This window comes from Aythya ferina, assembly GCF_964211825.1.
Source record: "Aythya ferina genome assembly, chromosome: 4".
Taxonomy (NCBI): domain Eukaryota; kingdom Metazoa; phylum Chordata; class Aves; order Anseriformes; family Anatidae; genus Aythya; species Aythya ferina.
In genome coordinates, this window is record NC_140300.1 from 24,096,697 (window position 1) to 24,112,756 (window position 16,060).

The 16,060-nt window shown below is 37.9% G+C and overlaps 1 protein-coding gene across 4 annotated transcripts in view; it reads right to left on the reverse strand.

Annotated features, from left to right (window-relative positions):
- The window catches only part of RFC1 (replication factor C subunit 1), a 39,303-nt gene extending 25,830 nt beyond the window's left edge, over positions 1–13,473 (reverse strand). Inside the window, exons 1-4 of one of the 4 annotated variants that reach the window (XM_084518392.1) lie at positions 13,259–13,473; positions 7,629–7,757; positions 5,836–5,911; positions 3,569–3,688 (exon numbers count right to left, since the gene is read on the reverse strand). In XM_084518392.1, the coding sequence (XP_084374518.1) occupies positions 3,569–3,688; positions 5,836–5,911; positions 7,629–7,757; positions 13,259–13,261 (328 nt within the window). In that variant the 5' untranslated portion in view covers positions 13,262–13,473. Of the gene's footprint in view, positions 1–3,568; positions 3,689–5,835; positions 5,912–7,628; positions 7,758–8,525; positions 8,676–13,258 lie in introns of those variants that run through there. The other 3 variants (XM_084518391.1, XM_084518390.1, XM_084518393.1) reach the window with 3 other exon arrangements.
- Positions 13,474–16,060: the final 2,587 nt, after the last annotated feature.

A 16,060-nucleotide genomic window follows, 5' to 3' on the forward strand; every position in this document is an offset into this window, starting at 1 on the left:
AACAAGGCCAATTTCTTTTGAAGTTATATTTTGCAATATTCAGACTGTTAAGGCAATTCCTACATAGACAATCATTGTGACACAACATACATGAAAGACCAAGTGTTCACTAAAAGCAATTCAAGTCCCAGTTCCTGCCAAATAGTCACTTATGATGAAACCAGATGAGGCTCAATGCATCACAACAGCAGGTCATCTTCCACAAACAAAACTCAAGGTTCCATTCTTTATTAAAATAACACTTTGTTTGACTGTTTAACAAGTACAACAAACATTTGGATTTTTCCCAACCTGCCAGACTGTTCTATCACAAGGCAGGCTTTTCTTTTTCCCTTGTTACCTGTTAAAACAGCCTCTACTCTGGACATTAGTAAAGATAAGTCTTTATATTAAATGTTTCAATAACAAAGTATTTCTTACAGAACCACGGAGAGAAACTACTCTTGCTTTACTTTGTCTTTTTTTGTATAAAAACCACATACTTTACAAACTAATGAATCCACTCTTAAACAAACCAAAAAGTAATTAGCACAACAATCTTCAAGAAAACTTTATCCCACAAAGCCACACAGGAGAGCTGAAAAAAGTTCAAGTAATCACAGGAGTTTTCAAACAAGACTCAAAAATAGGTTGTAACAATTGACTACCAAGCTCTGACTGACTACTAGATGTCAGAAGACTTTTCCAAATGCTTCTGAGGACGTAGCCCTGGAGAATGATATTGACTTTGGGGCAAGTCCAACAACACTATACTTGATGTCAGTTTTCAGCTGCGTAACACTAAAAACAAGAAGAGGACAGATTTCTACAGTGTCATTAGTATCTTATCTATATTCCTATTCTTATAAAATGTGTTTATCCCAAGTTAATAGTAGTGTCACGCTCACTCCCCAACTCCACTATGCTGTAGAAACAATTTATACAGATTAAATATAAACGAAAGTCAAGTGTTAAATCTCAAGATCATAAAGACATTGTTTTAGTCACAGACTGTAAGTCAATTGTGTGTACTTAAGACACTTTAGATAACAGTAACCTTGAGCAGTGGTTTTCAGGGATTTTACTAATAACCTTGACCAGCATTCCCATGGTATCCTTATGAAGAAAAGCTCGATTACACCACCTAGAATTGCATAATAAAGCTAAATAGGTACCGTTTATTCCTCAGGAATCTGATCTTTCATCTAGTCTGGCGTCAGTGCTATTAAATATCATTTATAATTAATTAGGAAAGAGTTGTTGGCAAAACTGTTAGAAAAAATTAAGTTCTGAGAAACAGATGTGGACATATAAGATAGATAAAGTGTTCAGGATAGTTTAGCAAATTGGGCTCATCCCAGTATGTGACATGCTACAGTTAAGTGCCAGGTTAAATATCAAGGACAAATAAAATCATTACAATCCGTCTTAGAAACCATGATTCTGAAGAGAGCCTGGAGGAACAAAAAGGCTGGGGAGGAAGCCAGCTGAGTCATGCCTCTAATTGGTCACAGCAGCAAACAGTACTTTTTTTGTTTTAAAAATGAAAGGAAGGATTAGGGAGGCAATGTTTACATTCAGCAATTCTCTTACTAAAAGAGATACCAAACCCAGGGACAGTGTCCGATTTTCCAAGTTACGTGTTCTAAAACTCAGAGTGATAACAGAAGAATTGGCAATCAAACACTTATAGAAACTTGTTTTATACAAGGTTTAGTTTCATGTCTGCATAGGCCTTAAATCTGATCACAGTTTCTAAGAATATATACCAGCCAAGTACTGCAGCTAGTAAAGAACTACACTATGAGACAAATATGTAAGACCTGATAGTTAAAGCCTCAGCTAAACTCAGTCTGGATAAAGTAAGAAAGTAAAGTAAAGCAGTAAGAAGTGGACAGATGCATCACAAATGTAAGAAACATCTCTGTGACCAAAATGTGCCCACCCAGTGGGCAACTCTGAGGAGATTCTACAGCTGGTGTTACACAGGCTGAGTACAGTAACTGGTGTTTGGTATCACAATACCTAAGTTTATCTGCAATACAACAAATTAACATGAAGTTACAATAGACCCAGTTCAAAAAAAAAAAAACATAATAAATTATAATTTTTTAAAAGCAAATCTGTCTGAAAAGAACAAACCTAACAAGACAACATTTTACTCGGGTAGCTCTCAGCTCAAAACAGCAAAACAAAAAAGCAGAACACTATTTTCTATCTTATAAAGTGAACTTAAGTCAAATTTGAGATGTTTCCAATCTATGCTATTCAGTAAGCCATGAATATAATTCATCCCACTGTCAGAATCTTAGTTAAGTGAATTCTTTCTGCCTGCATATAGTGTTAACCTAAAAATGCTCAATTCACACGTGAGACACAAGTCTGCATAAACTGATGTTTACTGGTCAACCAGTACTAATACCAATAAAACTTTTCATAACATCTCCAATTTAATAGAGGAAAATGCATGATATGAAGTAAAAAATTATAAGCAAAACTGCTTCATGATAGAACCATGAAAACCTGAAGGAAAAAAAATAATCACTATCAGTACTTTGTTTTGGAAACCTCTTCAATGAGGATTCTGCAGGATAAATCTTCCTTAACAGCAGATGACTGTCTCCTTCAAGTTTGCAATCTAACAAGATTCTCCTCAAGAGCACACATATAAGGGATTGCACAAAAAGCAACAGTGAAAAGTGATACTAAGAACAACCATGCAAATAATCACCACAACAAATTAATGCACAATAATATTCAAACTGATAGAATTTGATCTCATCTGTTCCATTGAAGTGTGTTTATGGCTTGAATTAAGATTGTGGTTTTGGTTGAACTACACGGCTTCTAAAGACGAGACTAATTCTAGGCAAAACTGCTTAGAATACAGCAGTTAATCACTTTCATAATTCTTTTCATAAGACTACAGAAGACCCAAAAATGATCAAGAATGATTAATTATATCCACTCCTTTCCACAAAAAGCAAAAATCATAATTTAGGAAGCTGAAACGCAAGACTGAAAAGTATGGTACATACAAATTCATTACCGTTGTTTCTCCCAATTACTGTTCTTCCTAAAAGGCTAATAGACAAATAATGTTAAAAAAGTCTTATGTTGTTAAGGGAATAAAACACAAAAAAAAGATTTATTTTTTTTCAGTCACCAATATATTAGTTAAAGGCAAAGGTTAAAGATATGGAAAAATCATATACCAAGTTAAAAAAAATCCAGGTTTTCAGACCTACATATGGTAACCACTTCACAAGATGTGCTAGTGAGTAGCTTAATTATATTAAAAAGATATCCTGTACTTAACTGCTTCCCCTAGATCTATGAAATACTCAAACAGAGAAGTTATATGCCTAATTAAATCAACTAAGCCACTACCCAGCATCACCTCAGTTTTACCCTGCTCTTTACAATATTGGAGGCTAACTTCTAAAGTGCTTTAGCTTAGGGAAAATCTAATTTTGTCCTCCATATTAGGTCTTACAGATGTATTTAAAAGTACATCAGTCAAACAATGCATCCCATCCGTAACACAATCCACCCCACTACAGCTGAACATATGACGCACTTCCATTACCTGTCTCTGAAACATAAACAACAGGATGCTGCTTTAGAACTTTACCAAGTTTTGAAGTGGCTGCTTTTTTCTCTGATGGCTTCTTGGACTTTTTCACTGACTGCACCTCCTCTTCTGAATCTGTATTTTGACCACAACACAAATGTAGATTTCCTCCACATACAATACATACTTTAAGTAACAAATCTTATAACATCAGTTAACGTGTTTACATACAATCAGCTGAGAAAAAAAAAATATTATGTAGGTCAAAGCACAGCTTCATTTTTCTCCATCAGCTAATATTCAAGCCATCATTTATTCTAGCATGTACATCGCTAAATCAAAATTTGTAGAGAACTCAGTCTAGCCAGTAGTTTTGTTGGTTTGTTTGTTTGTTTGTTTGTTTTAAGTAAAATGAAATACAGTTACACGTTTAAGAACTGCTACATCTATGCAAAAGCCTTTCCAAAAATTTGTACAATTAGCAGATTACCACATCAGATTATTTTAAAAAGAAAAAAAACCCACACCCACAACAACAAACTTTCAATACAGATTCATTAGCATGATTAAACTTATATGGCAGTATATTATGTTGGTGTATTCCACAACATCTATTGCAAAAGCTAACATCAGGCTAGAGCAGAATCATTGAATGGTTTGGGTTGAAAGGGACCTTAAAGATCATCGAATTCCAACCCTGCTGCCATGGGGGGAGTGTATCACTGAGGTTCTACTCCCTGATTTTTCAGGAGAACACTGGTAGACTGCCACTCTCCTCAACATTCTCTACATCCCAAAAGCTGTCAAGAGGACAAACTTATCTCACTGAAGATTATATATGCCAACATCCAAATGAGTATGCAGGACTAGCTGAAGAAGCTGAGAAAAATACCATGTTTAACGGATGGCTATTCTTCAGTGTCTACCTTTTTCAATGCTAAACCCTAATATATATTGTAATTACAATATACAATACAAAATTTATACACATATATATTTATATATGTCATCAGTTGACTTCAGTCCCTAAAGGGCTTCTCCATCATTATCTACTTAGAGCAGCATTTCTCTTTTTCTTTTCCAACTGCTAATGGGCTAGAAGTAACAAAATCTCCAGACGATAACAGCACTAAAGTGAAGGTGTACACATATTTCAAAGGTAGCAGTTGAATTATCTATTACTTTTGTACTCCAGCTCTAAATGCAGAAATATTTCTCCTACAATTCCCCATAGCAAAATGAACTGTTTTAAAAACAGTTTATCTGAAGATTTGAACAATTTCTCCTGTTTATAATAGCATCAATCTGACAGATGTCTGTCATTCTTTTTCTTATAGAAAAGAAGCAATCTTCTATTAAGTCACTAAAAATTCAAGCTAAAGGCTTCAGCAGAAGTCAAGAATTGTACAAACTCCTGCTATCTTTTCAGCTTCACAGCTATTCAAAACTTAGAATCCAAGCAAAGAAAAACTAAATCACCTAACAACTGAGAATAATTTAAAAGCTTCAAATGCCTAGATTATTTTAACTAACTTGACAGGTAAGTGGTCTTTCTGTTTGTTTGTTTGTTTTTTAAATACAAGCACTATAAAAAGTGTTTTCCTGAGTATTATATTCCAAACAGTGTTTTGGAACGTTTGATATATGCTCTAAACAATATTCTGGGTGTTCCACATGGTGAATTTACAACTATAGTATTAACATTTACAAGGTTTCTAATAGAGAAAGGCACATATCGAAATGTTACTCTTTTAAAATAGTCTCCTATATTATGCTGCTCATGCATTCTCTGTAATTGTGACAGTACAGTACACAATCATCCTCCCAAAGTTGATGTTATTTATCCCTAACACAGCTGCAACCCTAAAACTCTTCACATTTTATATACATCTTTGTAATCAAAAATGTTTTGGAATTTTGATAGAATTGGCTGTCTGGACTAGTTTTTATTTAACTTTTAACGAAGCTTCTGTTTAAAAAAGTAACTGTTATCTGGTATATAGTGTGCACTGTATATTACGCATATGGCGCACACTGCACTATTAAGAACCATTTTAACTATCCAACAATAATTACTATGAAGTAATAAAAGTCACCAGTGCATTCAAAGATCTCCTCCTCTCCTAGAAGAGTAGCATATAAAGTGTTTTTAACTGTATTTACCAAAGACAACAACAAATAAATCAAGCATGGCTTTCTTTCAGATGTAAAATTTACCTAATCCACCTTGAACATTTATGCAAAGACACAAAGGAACATTCTGAAACCACTGTGAACATTACCTGAATCATAGATTATTCTTTTTTTCTTGTTTGTCTGCTTTTGTTTGGGAACATCTTCACTGGGTGAATTCTTCACCTAAGAGTAACAGTCCATTAGTTCAACCAGTAAATGAGTCCTTCCAACTTTTACTCAGTTAAATTTATAAGTTTCAAACAAATCCTAGTAGAAATTATTTTATTACACTTATGAACAGCCTTTTTCTAACTCACAGATGGGATAAGTGGTGCCAGGGAGAAGAAACAATGAACAAACTTCACTAGCAAAGCTCAATGTGATCAAAGTAAACAGTAGATTATTTTGAAATCAGGTTTAACGCCAATTAAAGTAAATCAAACAGATTTTCAAACAGTTCCAAGTCTTAATACAAAAGAGAAATTGCACAGTCCCACCAGAAACAAAGGTAGTACAGGCCAATATGTTACTTCTAAGGAATTCAGCCAGTACACTCTTGGTTCTATTCTGGATACAGCTCAGCCATAACAACCAGAATTTGACAAAACTTCTGGGTAATAGCTGATTGAAAAAGAGAAGGGGGAAAAAAAGCACCATACACAACAGTTGAAGCTAGACTGACTTCCTATTCAGCGTCCTAGTTGCTTGCACCTTCTCTCACAGGTTACACAGTGCAACTACCAAACACACTGCACCAATTGTCACAGTGGACAAACATGTTTTATCTGACAGTAGTTGCTATTAATCCATCTTAGGGATTTATTTTTATTATTTAAAAAAAATAGTTTTAGGTATTTTGAAAAATCACAAGCTGCACAGAAAGGAAGGTTTGTGGTTGGCAAAGTAAAAAAAAAATACATATATATGTTGGTCATGCTGTTTTGGTAGTCACAGCTGTCAATGCTTTGAAATATTTAATCCTAGATAAACATAACTGTATATGCTTCATAATTTGCATCCAATTCTAACCTAAAGCTTGTTAAATTCTTGATATAATTGGAAAAGCGCAAAGTAAAAATAATAGATCACCATGTAATTGCTATGTCTTTCCATTCCATTGAAAGGTCCTCTATATTGATATTGAAACACTGAAATTACATGCGCACACGCTATACTTCTTTATTTTTTAGAACACCACCTTACTTCTTAATTTAGATACTTCAGATTAAACAATCCTATTAGCAATCTTTCCTCCCTCTAAGTGATTTTAAAGCCCTCTATAACCACTCCTTTCTGTTTTATAACAGTTCAGGTGACTAACATGAAAAGTACAGTGAATCTAGAGCCCATTCTCATTTCCTCATTTAACTTGTCATTTTACAATATTTGGTCTTTGCAACAAGTTTGCATAAGTGCCCCCTCCAAGAAAGGTAATGTTAATGCCTCTCTCACAGACATTTAAAAAAAAAAAAAAAAAAAAAAAAAAGGAGCACCTTCCCACAGACATTTACCTGACTTCATGATATATCTACTGTGCATAAGCATCAATCTTAATCAAAAAATAAAAGAGCTGCTTAGAGAACTATGGACCATAGCTAAGATAACTTCAAATGCATCAGATTGTTCCTATATTAGCACGTAACCAGTTTAGCTTCTACCTACCTTTCCTTTTTCCTACAACCCAGATATTTTGAAGATCAGTCATTCTCTTCATCACCTACAAAGTTTTGCTGCTAGAAGCAAGCATTAAGTGACAGTTTATAGCCATACCAATAAAAAACTGACATAGCATATTGTTTTTTAAGTACCTGAGAAGAATCGTGACTTTAAAAACAAGATACAAACAATTGCATATCAGAGAAACCAAGCACTTTACAAATAAGAAAAGCAAAAAACTAACCTTAGTCTCTTTTCCCCTCTTTTTCCCACTCAAGTCTCCTTCCCCATTTTTTATTTTGTCACTCTTTTTCACATTCTCGCATTCTTGTCGCTTCCCAGGGGGTACAACGCCAAAGAATTTCCGGATATCCTATTAAAAAGAAAATTACTTCATTAAGTTTTTAAATACAACTAACTCTTAGAAGTTTCACCGCAAAACAGCAGTGCATTTAAAAGAAAGATACTCTCTCAGCAACTCCTGTTACAACATTTGTTGATCCACAAGTTTTGTTTAAAATTAAGAAAACGAATACCAACTTGTCAAGAACAGCTGCTCAGGCACTGCACAACCTTTCTCCTGTGTCTGAATCACGAAAAAAGTTTGTTTTCCCTTTCTACCAAATTCTTCAGCAATACACAATTGAAAACTTCCATTAGCAATGGCATAAAGTAACTTTAAACAGATGTCTAACTAGATTTTTTTTCTTAATTAGTTATCACAAACCTAGCCCAAAGCATTTTTATTGTTGAATTGACCAACTCAGGTAGGAAGCAGCATACAATGTAAAGCAGAAAAAAGCACCAAGATCTAGAAAGCAGTCAATTAGTTGGACACACTGTATCCTCCAGCTTTTGATAAATTTAGGTCAGTACATCTGGTCTCACTAGACTTAGCTAACAAGAAATAAATTGAGAAAAAATACATTAAGAATATAATACAAAGAGCTCCAGAAAGGTCAGTTTTGTAATCTTATTTTATCTTACCAGAGTACAACTATAAAAAACTTCCTAAATAAGTAAGATTAGTACCTGAAGCTTCAATTACATCATGCACTAGCCTACACACAAACACCAATCTGTTATCTGTTTAAAAACCTCACATTACAGTTCCATTAAAAAACAGATACAAAAATGGTACCTTTGTAGTACCACTACCTCCAGGGGTAGCTGCCATTGTAAAGAAAGACTGAAAGTATCTGGTATGGCCTAAATACATGGCAGGTAAGGGGAGTGGCTCAGGGCCATACTCTACCCAGCTGGCAGCTACTCCCCATCAGAGTGAGAGCTATCACACAGGGAGGTCGTGCTTCCTTATAGGATCTAGGGGTAAAGCAGTAAATTGTTAAGAAAATGTTATTTAAAATCTCCATAACACCATGACTGATGATTATGTGTGTATCAGGCTCCTTTTCTCTTATCAGGCCTGTAATGGTTTGGATTTGGATTATCAAAGCTTATAGGGTTAAAACCGATGGAATACATGACTTGAAAGCATGAACAAAGTATGGGACACATTAATTTATTTAGTATATTTAGCTTAAAACAATATTCTAGACTCAGAAGTATTATTTCCTGGGAAAAAAATGGTCTGTTTGCATTTTACCTGCATAAAATCTTATTGATTCAGCAACTGAAAACTGGCAGACTGAGAAGCAGTAAGACTACACACGCTTCTGTCTATGAAATTCATGCCTGGAGGTATAAATTTTCATCACTTAGCTATTTTACATGTACTCCTACAAAATAAACGCAGCACTATACATCTCTGAAATTGTAACTGCAGATACCTGTATTCAAAATGTCTGACGAAAGCACCTATGTAAAAAGTTACAAAATAGACTCATGGACTAGATCACTCAATCATCATTACTGACTTCCTAGTCATAAGGTTACACAGGCAACAATTCTCATTAGATCTTTTACATAGTAACATAATTTAAATACTTACTGCAACACTGCAAATTAAACTGATCTTAAAATAGTTTTATTTCCATTTTTTTTTATGATAATGTTACTTTAAGCTTAAAATATTTGGAGAACAATTAATTTTAAATCAACAGTAACTATTCATTCCAGTCATTTAACTAAAATCTCTGAGCTAGTAAGTGAGCTGCTCTGCTAGCATTATATGCAGTAATAGTAGATTTTTATTTTATGCACTGAAATCTTGGGTTATATAGCACTGTATCTTGGGTTATGAAACACAGATTTAATAAAAAAAATATATGAAATTGCCCTGTCAATTGGCCAAAGACCCAGCTACTTCCATTATTTTAATCCCAGTTCCTCAACTGCTGAAGCCCAAATTATACCATGTAGATTATTCTTTTCTGCCTCATCAGATCTCATTGTTTTTTTGTTTTACTCAAACAGTATCTTCTAACCACCAAGAAATCACCGTCAAAGTGCTACTTACTCCTTGAAAATACTGTTGTGATACAGCATCTAGACTCCACAATCGCCTCCCTGTGCTAACACTGCAGAGTCTATTCTCTTGCTGCAAATTACACCCCAGTTCTCAAGAAATTGCAACACTTTTTTTATCGTTATGTGTTTGTGTTTAGCTTTTGTTGTTTTTTTCAAAAATACTGTAAATATAACAGCACAGAAACCACCATTTTTGAGTAAAAGATTCTGTATGGGTAATAAATTTTCATTTCCTCTGGTGACAATCTACTTAGGAGTGACTAAACTACACAGCCCTGAGCTACAAAGGAAATTCAGCAACTATGGACAATCTTCTTCAATCTTCAGAGTTATATATTCTCCAATCTTCTTCGGCCAGCCTACTCTTCAGAAGAAAAGGTAACCTTGTTAGACACTGCTGGACGGTAACAGATTGTGAATTCAGAATTGCTTGGGAGACAAGTACGTCACAGTACAACATGAAAGTTATCTTTCACAGATGCTTTTATCTGAGATTCAAAAAAAAAAAGATTTTTTGGTGCTATTTATTAAGTGATTCCAGATGAATAATCAATTAATTGCACAACCAATTGCAGAAACGAAGCAATGTATGTATCTGTGGAGACACATACACCAGCGTGGCTGTCCCAGGCGATCCCCTTTGCCCATGGGACTGGAATTAAAGAGCTGGGGCTGTATTGGTCTGGCTCCTCACAGGAGCTCCAGTAACAGCAACGCTAAGTGTAACTTTGAGCAGTTGTACCCAAGTAAGAGGGACGGTCAAGAGTTTTTTACTCTGGTCTGTACCAGTCAGATCTGAAAATAAACATGATGAAATTACTACCAAGCACTTCAGTTTAGAGGCATCTTTTAAACCATGGATAATGAATCAGGGATTCTGATCCACATTTTGACACCAAATGTCGCAGAGACCTAGCCACAGCCCCAGATAAGGCGCTATTTCTGATCGCTCTCACTAAATTAGGGAGGGAGCTCATGCATAGCGTCTGAACAGCCTGAAAAGCTGTGTTCAGGTGCACTGCTTCCTGCCAAGCTATCTGCACAGCGGTATGACCTCAGTAACGGCTATGCAGGCTAGGTCTTGCCAGCTCTGACTATTGTTTCAAATCCTCAATCTTATGCAGTAACAGTAGACAACAGAAATTAATCGTGGTAGGCTGCAAGTTTTCTCTTGGAAGATTGTTATACATCAGTTTTACTGAGGAGAAATAAGGCTAGTAGAATGAAACCTATTTGTTAGGTAGTAGAAAGGCTCAAAGAGCTTGTCAGGGTGACCTTTCAGACTTCAGTAAGTACCTAATTAAAAAAAAAAATGGTTTATAAAAGTCATAAGCATTCCATATTGGCTTTCAGTCACATTTTTTTCCTGCATTTCAAAAGCACCTTAGACCCAAGACCAACACCTAGATGATGGAACAATCTGAAGACCGTAAAACCCATTAACCATAATAGGCAGTGTTTTTAGAAGACTAGTGTCCAGTAAAGCAGAATATTTTCCAAAATACCATAACTAAGTTTGCATCTCAAAACTACACTATGAGATAGAAAATTGAATTTTATCAACCTACCTAGCTCTATAGGAAGTAGCACAACTTCAGCTACTCCAAAGGGTGTCTGTAAGAGCCTTCCATCTAAAGAGTCATTCGGATGTATTTACTGTCTGCCTATTTCATATTTCAGTACAAGTTTTGTGCAAATACCACCTCTGATACCTGGCACGTCCAGAAAAATTGCTCTGGCTGAAATCAAATTTGCAGTATCACTTGAGTTAAACAAGTAATACCTGCTTGTTTAATCATACTAAATTAAAGATAAGAGTAGTAACTGAATCAGAGAATGGTTTGGGTTGGAAGGGACCTTAAAGATCACCTAGTTCTATGGGCAGGGACACCTCCCACTAAACCACGCTGCTGAAGCACAGGTACCATGCAGTATTTTCAGAGCAGTATCACAGTTCTGAGTACATTCCAGCTGATGCTACAGCCCTCCATATGACTGCTTTTCTCAGCTAAAGGCAGCTCAAGGAGCCCCTGCTCCCAGTCACTCGTTCCCCTCAGCTGTACCAGTATAGATCTTTGCATGGGAACTGGGTCACGCAACTAATCTGGGTAAAAAATAAATCCACTCAAACACAGATCAGTTTGTTGTGTAATTCCGCACGCATCCGCTCAGCACAGCTGAGAAGATGCTGCAGAACCAACCCGACAAAGGCCACTTGTGTTTGGCAGTACATGAAAAAAGCCTGTTTTAAAGAGTCCGATAGTAAATCCCAGGAAGCCTGGGCTGTCACTGCACGTCACCAAGCTGGGGACGAGGCTACTGCCATCTCTGTATTTTTGCCTCTGTCTCCACAGCAGCAGCAGTGATGGTTGTGCTGCCTCTTTTCAGCACTAATTAAAAAAAAGGGGGAATGGACTGAGGCAACTCATACGTTTCCAAAATGATTGCTACCTTCCTCTCTTCTAGGAAAGTGCCAGACATTGAGAGATGGTTAACATCCAAAAAGATACTGCACAGGGAGAGGGTGCCTTTATACCCGGGGGTCAGGAAGGAGGAAACAAGTCTTCCAGCAAGCTGTTCTCTAACAAGGTGTTGGCAGGGGAGCAGGGGAGTCAGCAAATGCCTCACCCTCCCACAGAACTTGGGTGGTTTGTGGCTGATGACTAAAATACCACCGCTTGTTAGCTTTAGGACTCTTAGTGCTGGCAGGCTGATATGGTCCTGCCCATCATGGCTGAACGTTGAGTGTGCGATGTTTATAATAAGTTAAACTCTTTGTGTAGGGGCCAAAACCAAAGGTAAAGTAAACTGGCTTTGAACTGCATTTTTCGGTAAGGCAGCACCACATCTGCACAGACTCCACCAGAGCAGAGGCAAACGTGTCAGAGCGAGAGGCGACGAGGGGATGCCATCCTGTAATGGCCGCGTCCGTGAGCAGCACTGTGCAAAGCACGCACGTTTTGGAAAGCAGACACGCACACAGAAGTTCATATTTTACAATCCCTCCACGCCCTGTGCAGGGCTGCACCCTCCGCTGTTTATCATCGAGTTCCAACCTCCAAGTTATTTCTGCCCCCTTTCTGCACAACCACTGCCCTGTCCGCTGACTGAGCGGGGCCGGGGCTGCAGCAGGGCCAGCTGCCTCCCCCCGGGGCTGCGCGCACGGCCTGCGCCTCGCTTCCCCTCCATGTTTTGGGATGGGGGCAGCAGGACGGCCACGGACACCCGGGGACGAGCTGCTCCCCTCAGGAGAGGGGGGGCGGGAGGCGGCGCGTGCCAACGGCTCCAACGGCCGCAACGGCTGCAGCCGCGCGCGCCCGGGCAGGCGCCCACCGGCCGCCGCGCGCCATCTGCGCAACGCTCCCGCACCCAAACCCAACCGGCGCCGGGCCGTGCCGTGCCCGTGGCCGCGGCCATGGCCGGTCAGCCCCCGGCCCGCCTCACCATGCTGCTGGCGGCGCGCTGCCTCCTCAGCGGGACGCCTCCGCCTCCATGGCCGCCGCCGCCCCCCCCGCACCCCGGAACCCCGCCAAGCTTCGCGCCAACTCCCGCCACCGCGGCGCGCGCCGCTGTCGTCACAGGCGCGAAGGGCGGGGCGGAGGCCGGCCCGGGGCCGTTAGGGCTGGGGACGGGGGGGGGCTCCGAGGTCGTGTGGCGCAGCCGCCCCCCGCCAGCAGGGTCACCCCGCACCGTGTCCACAAGCACCGCGCCCAGCCTCGCCTTGAACGCCCCCAGGGACGGGGACGCCACCACCTCCTTACAGCCCCAGGGAAGCCCCAGGCCTTGCTGGGAGGGAGTCTTGTGAGAAGCACAAGTTACAGGCCCGGCACACCCAGCCGCCTCTTCGCATCCATTTCCAGTGAAATGGTGCATGGTTTCTTCCATTTTCTTCTCTGCTTGCGAATTACTCCTCTAATTAGATCCCCTCTCAGTATTTGATGTTTAAGTTCACCCCCAACCTAATCAAAATTATTGCCAACCTTGCAGGAAAAAAAAAAAAAAAAAAAAAAAAGAAAAGAGGACAAGCAGAATTTCTGACATTTAAAATACTGCCATTCGTATAGAAAATCACTCATAAAACAGCAAAAAGTCCAAGTTCAGTTTGTACTTGTCTCATAGTCCTATTTCCCATGTTTCCCATGCTATCACTTACATACCTTCTGTATTTATATACCTTCTGTATTCACCTCTTTTTTTCTTTCCCCCATAGCAAGATCATTCAGTGACATGATCAAACTCCAGCAAAGATACTTACACAGATAAAAGACAGATCCATTTGCGTAATCTGAGAAATCATGCATGTTAATGATACATATTAGTGATCAAGTTTACTTCTTTAGGCTGAACTTCAAGTAATTGAAAGATCCTGTTTGTATAGAAGTTGCTGGTGGATACTTTCTTTTATATTCATAACATTAGCACAGCTTGTGAATTTGGATTAATGCTTAAGAAGCACATAAGAGAGCAAGCAAGTAAATGTAGACCAGAGCACAGGCTACACTTTTCAGTACTTTTTGCAAGCTATTCTATATCTACTCAACTATAATGGCTATGCAAACAAAACCAGTATCTCTTTAGAAAAACATCTCTAGCTATATGTTTGTATTTATCTGTTTAATTCTTATGTCATTTTTAAAGCTGTGCATGTCCCGGATACGAGAATTAAAGAGGAGTTAAAAAGGCTGACATTTGTAAGAGCCACACGAACTGTTTAAATAATGCTAAAAGAATTATTGCAGGTGGTTATCTCTGTTTGTATTTGATAAAGCTACCGAGAATAACATTCAGCAGAGCAGTATCTGCTTGTGGGCTTGTGACATGTTCATGTTTCTTGGAAGGCATGAGTTTAACCCTTCATGAAAAGTAGATTAGACTGAATATTTGGAATTCGTTTCTGGGTACAGCAGGGGGATGATCTGTTTCTGCATGCACAGCTGTGAAACCACTGCAAGTAGGACAAAACATGTACTGCCACAGGAAACAAACCTGAATAATCACGGTATTATGATGTGCTTTGCAAGGTAAAATGAAGTCAGTATCCTTCCTGATCCTGTAATTGATCATGGGTTATGTTTAAAGACATATCCCATTTTAAATGCTGTTTGTTTTTTGTTTGTTTGTTTGTTTGTTTGTTTTAACATAGCAAAAGCACACTCAGTGTCATCACTGTATTTATAAAACACAAATAATAAAAAATCAGACCTTTTTTCTACCTTTTTGAAAATCAGACCATTTGACTTTTCAGTTAATATTTTCCAAAATATATGAAAAAAAAAAGCTGAAATGTTAACTTCAGCTTTAGGCTTCTTCCCTATTGAACAAAACTAGTCTTACTGTTGTTATTAGGGAAGGCCTTTGCAAGTTTATAAGGAAAAGCATTTTCTTACACTGATAAATGAAAAATCATCTGTTTCTTTTTATTTTCACATTTTTGTATTTTACTATGTTACCATTTTGGAATTGAAATCAACTTTCATTGTAACTATCTTGAGGTAATGTTTTATTTTCTGCTCTACAGATTTTAATTACATGAAACTTAATTGAAGTACAGAATAAATAACATGGTACCATAACACTGATATACTTCTGAAATCCATAAAGCAGTGTTTCTGAACTGTTTTAGGGGACAATTCATGTCAGTCGCTTAAGAAATCTTTATGATTTATCATGCAGCAGAGATGTTCTGAGCTTCACACATGTCCAAAGAACCTCAGAGGTTAGGAATTGCCCTAAAGAAGTACAGTATCATAATTCTGTGGGAAAACACAGCAAGAATATGTTTCCTGAAATTAAAATTTCAGGTTGAATTCTACATTTTTTAATGGCATTAATAAACATTAAAGTATTCATTTACTAGATGGTAGTCTGTATTTTGGATGAATCCTGTAGGTAATAGTCTGCTTACTAGAGTACCTAGTTAAAAATATATATATATATATATTTTAGAAACAGGAATTTGCATTTTGTTGCAGACCAAAAATTCCTTGTAAATCTGTGCTCTAGTTTCTATTGACGTTAGGCTTTCTATAGTAGCCATCACGATTATGTGTCTTCAGAGAAGAGTTGATCCCACCTCAAACAGTTTCTGCTGTATAAGGCAAAGATAAGTTTTAGGCTTGCCTTGCAGCGTGAAGGACAGTTACATAAGTCATGCTTTTGGAGCACTTAACATTAGCAGATCTGAGCAGCCGATGCTAACGTAAACATCACACTTTTTCTAAGTGAACTTTGTCTTTAAGTCTTTCC